The sequence below is a fragment of the Falco biarmicus genome, chromosome Z (genome assembly GCF_023638135.1).
Source record: "Falco biarmicus isolate bFalBia1 chromosome Z, bFalBia1.pri, whole genome shotgun sequence".
Taxonomy (NCBI): Eukaryota; Metazoa; Chordata; class Aves; order Falconiformes; family Falconidae; genus Falco; species Falco biarmicus.
In genome coordinates, this window is record NC_079311.1 from 17,942,426 (window position 1) to 17,958,550 (window position 16,125).

Genomic DNA, 16,125 nt, shown 5'->3' on the forward strand with positions numbered 1-16,125 from the left:
TGCAGGTGTTGAAATTGCATTGTCCCTAAAATGCGTAAACTAGCCTCAAGAATAAGAACTTTGGGTGAGAAAACACAGGGGTCACTTACAGGCATGGCTCAGTGTGCATGCAGTGACTGAGGTAGAGCTGCTTCTCCGGAGGAGAGCACCTGGGGTCTTTGCTTGAGCTGGACTGGAGCACAGTCGATGTTAACAGGCCCCCGGGGAACCTGAAGGAGAGCGCGGCTGGCTGGGCAACCTAACACCTGCACTTGGCCATGAGCTGAGCAAGTGTTTTTGCTGGCGCTCGGCCGGCGCGCTGCCAGGCCCGCGCGGCAACGCTTCGGTCGAACACGGCGATCCACCCGGCCGAGGGATGCCTGCCGCGGCCGAGGGCGTGCGGGAGGGTCCCTGACGCCGCGGGGCGGTGGCGCGGCGCGCCGGAAGTGACGATTCGGCGCGTGCGCAGATGGCGTGAGCGCGGGGCAGCGGCCGGCCATGGCGGGGCAGGTGGTGTACCGGCGTGGGACCGGGCAGGTGGGCGCCGGCCGGGGCCGGGGCGGGGGCAGGGACAGCGGCAGCGGGGCTTTGGGAGCGGCGGTAAAGCGGTCTGTGGCCTCTGCAGAGCGACGACTCGGATGTGTGGGACGACACGGCCCTCATCAAGGCGTACGACAAGGCGGTGGCCTCCTTCAGGGTAAGGGGCGGCCCGCGCGAGGCTGGGGCCTGGGCTGGCGCCGCTCGGTTGCCTTTCATTGCTTCCCTCCTCTCTCTTCCCGAAGAACGCTTTAAAGAATGGTGAGTGTTCGGAGCCTTCGGACAAGCAGGAGCAGCGCCTGAGGATGAAAAGAAAAAACAATAAAAAGAACAGGAATAGGAAGAAGAGCAACGCAGTGCCTTGGAAACAGGTCACCTCACCTGTAGACGCTAGCAATGTTTGTATTGCGTGTTGTACTTCTCTGTGGTACTCAAAAGCAGCTTTTTAATCACCTTGAGAGTAACGTTCTGGGGTGGTGGTGGTAATCTTATTAACCTTATTTATAGTTTACATTTAGCGATTTTGCTAAATACAACAGAAAAACTTCTGGGGGTGGTGGTGCAGGGGAAGTAGTCGCTCTTGTGGTTGGGGAAAAAATGCCGTTTAGAAAAAGGCATCTTTCTCTCTGATCACTGGTGTCACTATTTACTTACCTCTTCTGTTGCAGTGGAAAGTTGGTGACAGCTGCAATGCTGTTTGGTCTGAGGATGGTAATGTGTACCTAGCAACTATTGCCTCCATCAATCAGAAGAGAGGCACATGTGTTGTTACTTACACGGGATACGGAAATCAGGAGGAGCAGAACCTGTCTGATCTACTTCCTCCAGCCAGTGATGAAACAGTAAATGGGATGGGGAATTTTGGGGAGGTGAGGGACACTTTTTCGTTTGTCTGAAAAGGAAAGTGGGAGAATCAACTTTTCCAGTATTTCTGGTACCACTGTGTTGTTCAGAGTGAGAATCGATACCCGATTCCATTGTGAAAGGACACAATCTGATGAAGGGAATGAAAGAGTCCCCTTACTTCTGGAACTCTGAATGGAAAAAAGGGAGGGGACAACAAGAAATTCACGAGTGAGAGATAACATAGCTAAAATGGTGAGCAGTTAAGATTATGAGGTTATAAGATCTTTCCTCAGTAGAAGTGGGTTATCTAGAGAGAGGGAAGGATGTGGGTGGGGTTTTCCAGGCTTTTTCAGACTAAAATTGCTTGCTGTAAACCCTTGTTTAGGGCGTCCCATAAAAATGCCTGTGTCTTCTAGAATGAAAATGAAACACCATATTCAACAGATGAAAGTGAAAAATCTTCTCAGTTACCTCGAATCAAAAACAACTGCACAAAAGCAAGATTCTCCCCTCAAAATTTTCATTTTCTCTCACCACCATCAACCCCAGGCCTGGGAAGGGTAAGCTCAGCCTTATCTGAAATAATTCATATACTGTTGTTAGGCCTGATGTTATTATAAATTCTGAGACAATAGGATGATACTTAATCATTGTCTAGAAAGCAAATAACAGCATTTTGAGAGTGAACATACAAATACACATGTTGGAAGTTGTTGGTATGTCATTTTAGAATAATCTGGTCACAGGTTACTATGTGTAGCCCTTTTGCAGTGCTAGCTAGTGAGGAAAGCCTTTTCTGTAGCCAACACTTAACTTTGCAATTGCCTTGTAACTTAAAAGAAGAGTGGTGGTCTCTGGACTGTGATAGTGCTGTTAATGATAGCACTGTTGATGTTTTAAGATTTTCTAGCTTTTTTATTTTCTAGCACTTTTTCTAGCTAAGATATATTTCACTGCCCAGGACATTGAAGGCAACAAAAGTGATGTCCAGATGTCATGGAAGCTCTCAGCTGTAGCTTCTCTGTGGAATTATGAGGGCTGGGGTATTGATACACTCTTCTGTTTTCCTGGTTTGTAGGCATCTAAATGATAGTGCGGTTGAATGCACCATTATGTTTTCTAAATCTTACTGTTTGTGCAATATTTCTTTATAAGGTTTTCTTTTGTCTTTTTTTCTCTCTTATCAAAAGATTTGTATCTTTTTAAAGACACGTAAAGATCTAAAGACATTTGCAAGCATAATGGAATTTAGTCAGCATGTGCCCCCAGCCACACAGGAGCAGAGCAATTACCCGTTTGCCTTTGGGAAATATTAGATACATTTCTTCATGTGAGAGTACAACCACTGACTTCTGTTTAGGAAAAACTTTTTTAAATGCTTGTATTAGCTGGAACCCTGTTTCAGCACTGTTTACCTCAGTGACACACTTAATGTAACTTTTATTTTTCTGGCCGTGAAATGCTCCACAGAAATAGCTACTGTGTGTTATTGCAGTCTCATTAAATTTGCTGGGTTGTATTGTCCTTAGTTTAAGGTATGTGAATTGCTTCAAATCTCTTAAAATCCTAATGCCTGAAATTTCTTTTTAATTTGCACTATTCAATTTTTTTCAATGTAGCCTGGATCAAAATTCAAGGCACTTCCATCATTGTTATCTTGCTGGCCCCCACCCTTACCAGTAGGACCACCAGTAAGTGACAGGAGAATGAGGAAGAAAGTGTCAGAGATGAGTATTGGTGATCTCAATTTTTCTGAATAAATGTGCTCACTGCTTGTGTTTTTAGAACTCATTTCTGTGTTAAAGTCTGTGTTTTCCGGGTATTTGATAATACATTCAGTTACAAATACTAAAATAATCTAATGCACAAGGTCAGGTCTGCACTCATTTTTGTGACAGTGAAGCTGTTGGTAAGAATACCAAGAGAAAAATTAATTTCAAGAAACCTCACCTTACATTTAAATAACAGCATTCCACTGATGCAGATCAGTATTTTCCCCTAATAAAAGTTTTTTGTGTACAGTCAAGCTACTGGAATTCTGTTTCTCCCAAGCTTTGGAAATTAGATTTTTTTCAGAAAATGCCATCTTATTTGACACCTTTTCAGAGAATGCATTGAAGATATGTTCCTATTTTTCAGTTTTACATTTTGATCTTTTAGAATTGGTTGCTATCTAATCTGGGGTATACCCTGTTGAAAGAGACATTTCCTTTGTCGTTTCTTAGTTGATTCCTCCTCCACCACCTATGACACCAGACTCTTCTGAGGATGATGAAGCATTGGGGAGCATGTTGATAGCCTGGTACATGAGTGGTTATCACACTGGGTATTATCTGGTATGTGCAACTGTTTTCTTGAAGTGTCTTTTTAAGTTTTGCTTTTGTGTTGTTGGTGCTGTTTTCTGCAAGACGTTAGACAGGGAGGGCTGCTTTTTAGATCTTTTGTTCTAATTTATGATAGTGAAATTTAAGGGTATTTTGTATAAGTGTTCTTGTCCTTAAGTAGGAGTCACATGAGCCAGCACATGTGTATAGTCAATGTTTAGTTTTTTGTTCCACTGGAGAGGTCCCATGAGGTGCTTTTATAGCCAGTGCTTTATAGTTATTCTGAAACAACCAGTTTTGTCTTTGTAGACAGGTGGAATAAATCTGATTATGTTTATTATTCAGTAGTCTTTTATGTATTCGAGTATGAGTGCTAGTGTCAGTTTAGGATCAGATTTGGCATTTTTGCAGAGACCATTCATTAGTAACTGTTCCAGGTGATTGTGGAGGTCCAGCAGGAGTTATCAGCGTAGTTGTGAAAAATCTGTGATGTGGAGTATTGATTTGAAGAAAGAAAATTACAAGAGGAATTAAACTCTTTACATCAGGGAGGTTTTTGCCATAGGGTGTTTTCAAAAGACTAGTTTTGGATTTTTTTATTTCAGATTATATATGATTGTGGATTGCTTTAATTTGCTTCTAATTGAACAGGAAGCTTATATTTGAAATTATTCTGTAGAGCCACAGATTATAAAGAAGACGTGTAGTTGGCTTTGTCCTTTTTAAACTGCTTATTCTGATTTCCCCAAAGAGCTATTAAAAGCTATTCTTGATTTGTAAAAGACTAAAAAAAAGGTTTTTGTTCTGCAATTAAACTTTTTATTTCCATGGTAGTAAAAACAAGATTTTACTAAATTCTGTCCTGTAGGGTTTAAAACAAAGTCGAATGGAAGCAGCACTGGAGAGACAAACACATGCAAAATAATTGAATATCCATCATTGCTTTGAGGGATTGTGAGTATCATAATTTTGTATTAAATGAAGATACAGCGTTGCTTGACAAATTTGAAACTACAATTCATTGTACAAGCTCTCAACAAGTTCTGAATTCTGTGCAAAACCTGTGAGCTTCAGGACTTCCACCCGCTCTAACGGCTGTCTACAAACACCACTTCTGCCAGTATTAATCCTTTCTTTGCTTAGCAGCCATGGAATAGTTTTTCTTGGCTAGAAGGAAGGAGAGTATTTTATTGCTGTGGTGAAAGGTTTAGATACAGCATTTCTCTACATCAGGATTAACAGCGCAGCTTACTTGAATTATTAGAGAGTTAACCTTATTTGTTTATGGGCTAGTTTGAAAAGAAAAGATTAAGTGAAATGCAGTTTTTTCATATGTGTACACATCTTCAGAAGCAACTGCATCTTTATACGGATGGGATAGCAGGATGCGCACCTAAACTTTGTTTTCAGGACAAGATGAACATTTCAGTTTTATGTTGTGGAGCAATTCTGTTTTCATTACTTCAGTGCCTGTAATTTTATTTTAAATCCTTTGTTTACAATTCTCCAGTGTATTTTTCAGTTCCTTACAGAACTAAACTACGTTCTTTTGGGGACTTCTTTTTCTGATTTTCTGTGACATGTAATTTCTGTGCAGCTGAGTAAATTCTTGTTTGTTTAAAAACAAAAAGCTCTTGTATACTAATTTTTGCTTCTTTTTTAAAGCCAGGTACAAATCTTTCCCACTGAGAGGTGTATATCACACACTGATGGTAGATGGTGAAGATCATTATGAAGACAATGAATTCTGACATTTTCTTAAACATTGACTTGTCCTTGATAACAAAAACCCAACTTGAGACTAGTAACTATATGTGTATTGAAATGAGCTATTTCTTGAAGACCTCTAGTCAAATGTATTTAGAAAGCAATGCAGCAATAAAATATTTTTCAATTCCCTGCAGCAATTCTAAGTCTTCTTACCTCATGATAGATTTAAGTCTTTAACCCCACATGGTAGATTTAATTTATCTCTCATTTTATCACCTCTTGTATTCCCTCTGACTTTTTGTCCGAATGACACCACCAGAACAAGCAATTACAATGTACTCTTTTAATAGAGCTATGGCAGCAATGCATGTTACAGTGGTCACTGGTGGCGATGGCCTGGGAAACAGTACGGCATCGTATTAAGAGATATGTTGTGGGTCTGATTAGAATCCTGAATATGACAGCTGGATTCAGAAAGGCTCATTTTTTGTTTATGGTAATAAAGATTTACTTTCCAAACTTGGAATTTTAGGGTTGTGGTTTATTTTGGGGCGGTTCTTATTTTTAGCTTCTGTAGATACCTGTCTGTTGGATGAATGGCTGAAAAAGGTTTGCTGTGGACTTATTTCTGAGTACCATTACTAAAATCAGAAAAAACCAGGCTGGAAAGGTAATGCCAAGTGTGGTCTTAGATTTCAGCTCTTACAGTCTTAACTCTTGTAGAGCAGAGGCTGCAGCTACAAAACTAAACAGTAATTTAGTCCATGCCAGTCGTTTCCTTTTCAGGGAAACGAGCTAAATACAGGCCTCAACTTGGCTGCACTCACTTTCTTTTCCTACTGTGGTCAAGTGTCAGAAACTCACTTTTCTCACAAATAATTGAGCAAAAAGACAAAGAGATAATCTTAACTTCCCTAAGCCACTTTGAAAGCTTTTTCTTAATTGTCTACCTGAAGTAAATTAAGATTGCTTACAGTGATACAAAGCTGCTAAATTTGCTGAAGAGCCACTGTTCATTGCTTAAGAGACACAGCTGCCATCTGCCCCAGTCCCCTAGTCCTGTGTTAGTATCTGGCACTATGTTACAAAAAGTGGCTTTTATCAGTTCGTAACACCACTAAAATGTAGCATATAATACTATTTTTAGTGCAGTCCTGCTCATAAAGGGGTTTTATTACTTTTATAAGTGATTTCATTGCAAGCCAAACAACAGAATAGAAACAATTTATTTTAAGTAGGTTTCAAATAAAATTTTACATTTTTCTTTAGAAGATACCAGTTGGGTACAACTTGTAACTATTTGGAAAGCAAGTCAGGTTTTCAGAGTTACGTTAGTCCTGTCTTCTATTTCTTGATTATATATTATACATTAATATAACCGTGCTGTAGGAGAGACTGGCATGTTCCATCCTGATGAAAATGTTACAATATATGTTTATGCGCAATGCAGGTGTGTAATTCATAATACAAGAAGAAAGGGAAAAAAACCCCAACCAACAAACCCTAACACTTTCAAACTTTTCTAGTCTTGAAAAATTGGTTGAAGTGGCAAGACCCTTGCCAAGATAATTTTAAACTCCTAGACTGGGGGTGTTGCTCCTTCATGATATCAGACACTTTAAGATCTTCTGCATCAAGCAGGAGACACACCATTACTATTGTCAGAAAACCAGGCAATTGAGAAACACACTGGACAAAAGGGCATCACTGCTGATCCAATGGCTTTGATCTGATTTGTGAACATATGTTCTTTCAAAGCAGGCATGTTATTAAGTGTCCTAAAGAAGTTTTTCCAGCCAGTTCCTGCAATGTAATTAATAGTGAGAGCTTTTCAAGCTTCAGGAAACCTCCACAGTCTGCAAACTTTGCTGCAAAAATAAGACATGAGGAAAGATTTGTAAAGATGCTCCAAACCCACACGAGACATGAACAAAAATACAGTGAAGCTGACATACCATACATTTAAAAAAAAAATTATTTAGAACTTTGAACTCATTTAAGCATTTTGGTAACTCAGACTGAGAAGACTGATAAAAGAGGGTACTTTAGCAAGCACATTAATGGGTAGTAGAGTAAGATACCACTGTGTTTACAATTCTGAATACTACGCCTACAGACCAAAACAAATACAATGCCAGTTTACACAACCACTGTAGGTCAGACACCAGATCAGCTTTGCACAGATGTAAGATACTGAGTTTAACAATCTCTTCGTGATTCTGTACCATCCCATATGCTCTTCAGTGTTGCCTTATGGTCAGCCTACTTACAAGATGGGACTCTTGTCATCAAGTCACTATATATACTAAAATGTATGTCAAAAATAAAGGAAAATGATATGACAGACATATACATGTGAAGTAGTATAAAAAAAAATTATAAATAAAAAAACCAGCAAAAGCATTGCACAGCAGGAAATTGTCTTAAGATAACATCACTCATTCAGGGAAGCGTTTTGCACATTCTTCCATAGGATCTTCACCTTCTTTCCATTCCCGTAAGCAACCTGCACAGCTGAAGCACTGTACCCTATCATGTTCTCCTGCAAGCAAGAAATTATGCATCTCAAAAATGGTCATGTACATAATTTTCTTTCCCTTAATGACATGCCAGCTGCATAAAAACTGCAACAATGCAGTTTCTTCATGAGTTTACTTTGGTGGCCTCTATCTGTTGCTGGAATTACATGCTTACTAAATCAAAGAAAACAAAATGCCACAGAATTGAGATATGTGCTATTATTGTCCTTTTAGTAACACCAGATGAATATACAAATTGTCACCAAACAAATGGTTTCTCCTTTCTAAAAACATACCCTCCTTCCAACTCTTTGCTCTGGCTTTCACATCAGACAGGGTCATTCCATTTCGATTCCGTCTCCAGCTTTTGCTATCCATTCTGACTGAAGATAAAGCTAAAGCAAGATTTTGATTAGATACCAGGACTACCTTGAACCTCTGTCCCACTGCATGGGTTAGAGTGGATCTTTTGCTTGCCTTGTGTTTATATAGCTAACAAACATGTTTCAAACATGTATAGAAGAACCTGGTTTTCACAAGAGCAGTGGCTTCCACATGGGATTCTGCTGGCTGAGTATTAAGAGTCTAGTCAAACTTCATCCTCAAATATGTTCAAGATGAGATCATTTTTGCAACCAAAGATACTTGATTAGCTAGGAAAGCTTTAGCCTGCCATCAGGTTCTGCAAAGCAGGGACAGATTTAGATTGTGAATTCCTCAGGTAAAGCAAAGCAGAAACACTACTACAGAACCATATCTTTCAGAGAATTATAAATATATTATTGATTTATAGTACCAATGAAAATCTGGTTTTCTTTCAAAGCCTTTAGGTTTTACTGATTTTTCACCTCTCTTACACAGGCAAATACAAGTGAGATAGATTTACTTAAGCAGTACATTTTATAATTATCTCCTATAAAGAAGAAATGTTAACTTGTGCTAAAAAATTGAGAAATACAGAACCAACAAGCTTTTCTGTAATCTTGCTTAAAGAAAAAAAGTGCAACAGTCTGGAGTGGCTTTCATTTTTAAGGTTGATGTACAATAGAAATATGAAGACAGTATTTTCTACTGAAAAGCTAACAGTCAGGCTAGTCTGGGTTTTCACCTGTTGCAGTAGGTAAATTCTCCTTGATAAAGGAAGCTGTGAAATGCCTCTCCTAAGCAGAAAATTAAAAATTAATACTTCTGTGTTCTATTTTTATTTCAGTCTTCAGCTAAATGAAAGAAATAACTATAATATATAAGCAGGGCTAGTACTAAGTATCAACTTTTGTAAATACTTCGAAAGAATTCTCTGAAACAGAATTGACTAGTGACAGGTTACTATTAATGAGAAGAAATGGCTCTTCGCAGACAGTAGCGGTTCTAAAGGAAGATAGCGCTGATGCTCTTAAGATACCTAATAGGGCGTTTTCCAAGCAGGATTTGCAGTCCTCCCATCTTACATCAACTAATGGCTTTAGCGTCCAGATTTTTTGAGATTTCTGAGCCCCGAAAAGCCCATAGGAGAACTCTAGAAAGTATGTAAAACAATAAATATAGAATACTTATAAGGTTAGGGGTAGCAGACTTACACTTTTCAGTTCTCAAAAATAAAGATTTACTGAAATCAATTGTCTGAATATAACGACCTTGAAGACAAAAATGCTGTGGGGTTGGTTTTTTGGGTTTTTTTTTCTGTTGTTTTGTTTTTGGGTTTTTTTTACTGTCTAACACTGTTGCTGAGGAAAAAAAGAGATATCAGAACAAATCAACCTTTTTGTACATACAGAAATATTTTTAGGACAGTCAGTTGACATACTCAGGAAACCATTTATCATGTTCTTGCCAAGGATCATCACCATCTGTTTCTCTGACAGCTATCACAAAAAACCCCACCATACTCACTTTTCTTTCCTGCATGTAGAGAGTTACAGATCTTTGACATAATTACACATTTGTGTATTTCACTTGTTCACACTATAGCCATGTGACCATGAGTTCACCAGTGTATATCATTGGTCCAAAACTAGTAGCTTAGGGAAGCCTTCTCCTTAGATTATAGCAAATTAAACTAAAAAGGTTTACAGAACTTAGATTTCAATTTCATTTCAGTTGGAACACTCTGGGTCTAAACTTGACTCAAGATACAAAACTGAAAACGTAAGTTAGATCTTTCTATCAAATTAAAACTTCAGAGATACCTGAGAAATTGTATAGGCTTGATGGAATAAACTTGTCTTTTTTGTTGGCTGTTTTTTAAATTTGGCATTGAATTTGGCATTTAATTAGCATTTGGCTAGTCAGTTTATTTGTAAAAGCCAAGCAAATGAGTAATTCTAGTAACCAATGGAATAAGATGGTAGAACTAGAATTTCTGTCCCTAAGTTAACATATTGATAGTCAGCATAAACATGATGGAAGAAAGACAGGTCACTCAAATGCTGTAATGCCAGTACAAAATATTCAGGGAAAACTGAGTACACGGTGGTAGAAGGAAAATGAGTATCAGAACTTCAGGTATCTTAGAACAAAATCAAACTAACAAAAAGCAGAGATTTTCTGCAGAGTGGAATTTCAGGCCTCTATTGGAATAATACAGTTCTTGGTCCATATTACCCAGCTAACCAACCAGGACAACAAAACTGACTACGTAATGCTCAAAGAAATGGGACAGGTACTGTGGCAAGAAACAGAATTGTACCCAGTGACTCCAGTTATCCCCCAAGTTAAATGCACAGATACCACCTTGAAATGCAAAGTAGAGATGACTTAATTTTTTAAGAGGCTATCAGTTGTAATTTCATGGGGCAGCTGGTTAGCCAGTCTACAAGATGATGTAATTGGTATTGAGAAGAGCTCGAAATCTCATAGTGAAGTGTCACTGTGTAACATGATTGTAATTTACTTAGATGCAACATTCCCCACAGAAACAGGGAACCTACTAAGGCTGTGCTAAAACTTAAAAACAGTAACTATGTAAAGGTAAGGAAGCTGAAATGGGTGACTAAATAAAACCAACCAACCAAAAAAACCACCAAACCCAATCGAAAAAACTCCCAACAACTCTCTTCCAGGCATTTGAGAATTTCCTGAAAGATATTTTACTGGAAGTGCAGCACCAGCAAATGCTACCTATTAGAAAAGACTTACGAAAAGTTACAGGAAAGGAGTATGCCCGATAGGAAAATAAATCAGATTACAAAAATTAAGAAGATCTAGAACAAAAAGCTAAAACTTTTGAGCAAAGCAAATAGAAGGCTCAAAAGCTCTGGCAGATAAAGTATGAAAATAAAATCAGGCAGGCTGAAAACAAATTTTCCAAGAGTAACAAGCTAAAGCAATCTAAACCTTCCAGACAGCAGGAACAAAAAGCCAGTGAAGGGAGTTTGTAGAGCCAGCTGCTAACCAGGCTGTAAAAGAATGATTCAAAGGGGACAATGCAATTGCAGAGGACTCAAAGTGATGTCCTCTACAATATTTGCATTAAATGTTCACTGCAGAAGAATTCAGGGAGATTACCATTTTCTAAATCAGGGGAAATACACCAGAAGGTGGATCCAAAATCAAAGCAATTATGCAATACATTACGGCTGAGTGGGGAAAACATAATGCTAATCTTTAAAAAGCAATCTGCACCTTTAGGGGAGAGGAAGAGACATCAGATCTGTAAAACTAGCATCTGTTGCAGAAAACTAAGCAGAAAAAAGTGTAATTATGCCATTGTACAAACTATGATTAATCCACATCTTAAACGGTGCATGTGACTGAGCTCCCTTCAGCTCAAAAACCACCGTATTAGACCAGAAAACCATGCAGGGAACAGGAGCAAGGATGATACAAAATGTGGAACACCTTCAGCGTGAGGAATAGTTGAGCTGCCTATGTTCTTCAGCCTGGGAAAGAAAGTGTTTATGGGGCATACAATACATCATAAAATGCTGAGCAGCACAAAACCCCCGATGTTATATCCATTCAAGTATTGTAAGTAGACTCACACTGTATTATAAATCAAATCAGAAATTGTCCAAACATCACTTCCGATTACCTGTAAAGAAAAACCCAGTTCTGGCAAGCAAATCAAGCTTTGTTCCTCTGGCATAGAACGGCCATCCATCGACAGACTGAAGCCTCACATCCTCTGTGCTCTCACTGTTGGCATGCTGGGTTCTTCTCCAACTTCTGAACACGTAAGTCATACTTTGAAATATTACCCACCTCTTTGCCCAGGACAAAGTCAGAAGTGGGAGAAAATTTTTGTGCTGTTTGTATGAGATACACCTAACCTTCATAATAAATAAAACTAATCCACAGCCAAACCACTGGATTTAACAAGGATGCCACAAAACCCAGCAGCTACCATTTCGGTCAAAGACCATGATGAATGAGATATGTAGGACAAGAAGGACTTTAATCTATCGTGTTCATTTCTCATGGTAGGGTTGTAACTCTTCTGCAGCTGCTCACGGACTTCTTGGAATTCTGCCTCCATGTCTTTGGCAAACTTGCAGAACTTAAAGGCTACCTGTGGGAAACAAGCTTGCAATGCAGAAGGATTCAGGTCATGTTTCATCATTCGTCTCCACAGCAGGGTCCTCTTTGGCAGACATTCTGTGAAAGAACAAAGACAACTATCAAATTATATTACCTGCAGTTTTTAGACAACAGTCATCACCCCTGCTACCTTAATAATGTGGTTTCTACAGGTTATTAACATTTGATTTCACCTTACTAAGAAGAGATAAGGTAACTGTAAAGTTGGTATAAACAGGTGTATTATTAAAGCTGATCAGCTAAATTGAGACTTCCGCAAACCGTGATTGACCACTGCCCTTACAACAACAATAGCAAGTATCCAGAAGACTTTACAGTCAGAATGGAGGGAAAGAAGAGACATAAACAGGTGAGATTTGTGAGCAGGATGACACAGGTGACTGGCAGATCTTAAGAGATTCATCCCGTAGCTTAAAAACCTAGAAAGACCCCAGTAAACCAGTATGCCTCTAATTTCTCAATTCTTCCATCTCAAAGTCATGACTGAATGTTGCTAGCACATTTTTAATTTCTCCTTATTTAGGAGAAAAACAAGCGGGAAAATGTACAATGCCAATGGAAGTAGAAGTAAGAAACAGAAAAAAACCCAAAGCAAGATGTTTTATTACAGTATTTTAAAATGTCCGCTGTTTTCAATATAGGTAGTGACTAGCAGGATTTGCATAATCTTTCTGTAAGGAAAAGGAACTGGGATTTCATCATCACAACATGAAATTAATTTGGCAGTGAAATTTATTGCCAAACTCATTGTCAACACTTCTCTCTGATAAAGTGGTTTTATTAAATGTTTGGTATTTAGACTAGTCTTTTAAATATAGTTTATCTTGTAGAAGTAATAACTTTTTGTTGTTATTAGTACTCTGGTAAGACAACCATAGGAAATATTTTGCTATGTGATGGTTCAGAACGCAGCAAACCTGTCTACAGTTCAGCTCCATATAGTCAAATTCTGCTCCCCTCGCTTTCAAACAGCTTTGCTTTGTTTCCCAAAGTAATTGAGGGATCTTAAAGAGATTTACATTTACTAAACAAATTAATCCTTAAGAAAGTAATTCCAAATCCAGAATCTTCAACCTGTTGTTTTTACTTTTTCACTGGCTACAAAAATCACATTCCCCTCTAACAGGTAAATGTGCACTCAGCAATTTAAGTGTTCTCAAATCCCAAGGCAAAAAGTGCTACAAAAGCTGTAAAAGTCTTCAGGTTCTATATTCTGAAAAACTACCATCATGAATTGCACTATGGGCACCACATTTATTTTTCCTGAATATGGAAATGTGACTCTAATTCAAACTTGATGACCTTTAAAATAAAAATTAATCTACTCCCGTTGCTTCAGCCAGGAGTCTGCACAATCCAGCAATGCATCAGTTAGTACTTTAGGGCATTTTTTCACCCGTAAGCTACATCACAACAGTCTAGAAATAGAACTGTTCCTAATATTGCATGAGATACACAAGGATGCCATAAAAGCTCTTCAGGACTTGCAGTTGTTATGCAAGACTAAAACCAGACATGCCTTTTACTCTGATTTTAATTAACATACTCTCAGCACTTTCAGTCTTGGAAAAAGTTAGGACCATTAACACAGACAGTAATTTTTATTCCTGCAAGGAATAAAGAAATACATATTTCCTTTTTAATAAATTTATAGATTTATTTTATAAACATTAATTTAATCAATCTAATACTTTATATATAAAAATATACAAAGAAATAAAGAAAGTGGAAGGAAAGCAAGGGCACTCACCTTTCTGAAATCTTCACTCTGCAAGGCAGTGCGCTCTCTAGACTTACTGTGCCTTTTGGCATCAAAGTTCTTGCCACAGCTGTGTCCTCAACCCACCACAGGATGTTTTTGTCTCTTTTCTCAACACTTCAGATCCACACTGTATTACGCAGTATTTTCAGGAAGTGTAAGAACTTCTAACAGGCCTGCTAATAACCTCTCTGATTGACTAATCTGGTAGCAGATACAGTAAATGACAAAATACAAGAATTAAGCAGGTTGTAGATTCCCACAAGCAAAGGAGACTTGAGATCCAGTGAATCCCAGTCGAAGAGTGCAGAGGAAGGAAGCATTTCCTCCATGCTGCTTTAAAAACAAAGGCCACAGCTTCTGTGTTCTTTGCATATCAGAAAAATGCTACCCCAATAGCCATTTTTCAGGACCTAGTTAGAACTGCTCTTCCTATCCAGTGAGAAGGATGTGAAAGTACAAAGCTGAATTATTACCCAGACTGCCAGCAGACGATTGAGGTATATGGCCACAACTTCTATACAGCTTCTATTTATTTTGGTACCTAGCAAGAGGAAGAGCTAGAACAGATTGAAACTGATTTGACAGACCTGGTTTTCCATTAAGAAATGCCGATTTTCAAGATGGAATTATCAGAAAACATCAACAGTGTCATCAGTATCAGAGTTATCTAGAAGCCAGATGCTTAGGGTGTTCCTTTGGCTTGGAATGGTGTACTAAACCATACCAAAAGCCATGAATATGTCCTTTTTCTGCTAGTTTGCAGGACACTTTACAATTACGGGCACTGAAATCACCTGATAGCACAAAGGGTTTATAGGGATGTTTGGCTGGGGACAAAATGAAATACAGATGCCAAAACTAATTTTTCACGTTTACCACATTCTATCCAGACTGCATACATAAATAGTAGAAAAAGCAGAGAAGGAGCTATGTTCACAATTTTAACTTTGCATATTTCAAGGACTTGAAATGAAAACTGCCTGTGAAAACTGAAAAGCAGCATGTATTGTTTATATGTGGTGACTGTGAGAAACAGGGAACAAGCTTAAGATAGGGGTTTGCTCTTTTTGTTTGTTTGCACTTTTAAAATTCAGTGATTAGGTCAGGTTATTGTTGTTCCTAATCTGACAACAAAGCTCACAGTTTTAAAAATTGAGATACATCAGCAACTGAGTAACTCTGGATGTACTACAAATGTCACAAGATGGCTTCAGAAACCCAGTGCGATGTACTGCTCTGGACACGGTACCATCACAACCTCATTTTACTGAGGTCTAGCATGTGACATTCTCACAAGTTCAAACTGCAATCACACTTTGAACAGACACTGTAAAATGGCAGAATGTCTTGCACTTGTCTCAATTTCCATTCCTCAATATTCAGATCAGGACACATGCCTGCCTTTCTACCCCCATCTCACTGTCTGTTGCTCCGGGGGTTTAGCCAAGGAGAAAATATGACTTGCAATTCTGTCTATTCATTCTAGCCTCAGAATCAAGACACTATCACTGTCTTCAATACTGTGATCATCAAGCAATAGTTTGTATAAACCGAGGTCTTACACCTCGGCAAATGCACTGCCCTTCAGTAACCTTAAACTCCTAAAAGAAAGTGAAACTTAAACACACCTGCAGAAGTAGCAGTTATAGAATTCAGTCAGCTTTGAGTTGTCCCATAAAAACCTAAAATGTGTTTTCAGCACATTTGTAATAGCTGTATTTGAGTTGCTTTACTGAAGGCCAAGGTGAATAACCACAATACTTGACATTAATATTTCAAATGTCCCCTGACTAATTGCTCAACATCTTTGTTAAATTCTTACAAAAAATATTATGACCTACAGAACTCCACCATTCATCAAAAACACATGCTTATAACATCGATACATATTTTCAGGGCTTATTTTTTTCAC

General features: G+C 38.5%; 1 protein-coding gene across 7 annotated transcripts; it reads left to right on the plus strand.

The window, feature by feature from the left end:
• The first annotated feature begins 365 nt into the window (after nt 1-365).
• On the plus strand, nt 366-5,589 carry LOC130142609 (survival motor neuron protein-like). 7 transcript variants are annotated; one of them, XM_056324865.1, is made up of 9 exons: nt 366-516; nt 605-676; nt 762-914; nt 1,185-1,385; nt 1,779-1,922; nt 2,982-3,053; nt 3,588-3,698; nt 4,555-4,640; nt 5,352-5,589. In XM_056324865.1, exons 1-8 carry the CDS (start codon nt 478-480, stop codon nt 4,609-4,611), a joined length of 849 nt encoding a protein of 282 aa, XP_056180840.1. In that variant the 5' UTR covers nt 366-477; the 3' UTR covers nt 4,612-4,640; nt 5,352-5,589. The 7 variants fall into 7 exon arrangements, with proteins under 7 accessions (XP_056180840.1, XP_056180841.1, XP_056180842.1 ...); XM_056324866.1 differs by having other exon boundaries at nt 5,356-5,589; XM_056324867.1 differs by having other exon boundaries at nt 762-887.
• Nucleotides 5,590-16,125: the final 10,536 nt, after the last annotated feature.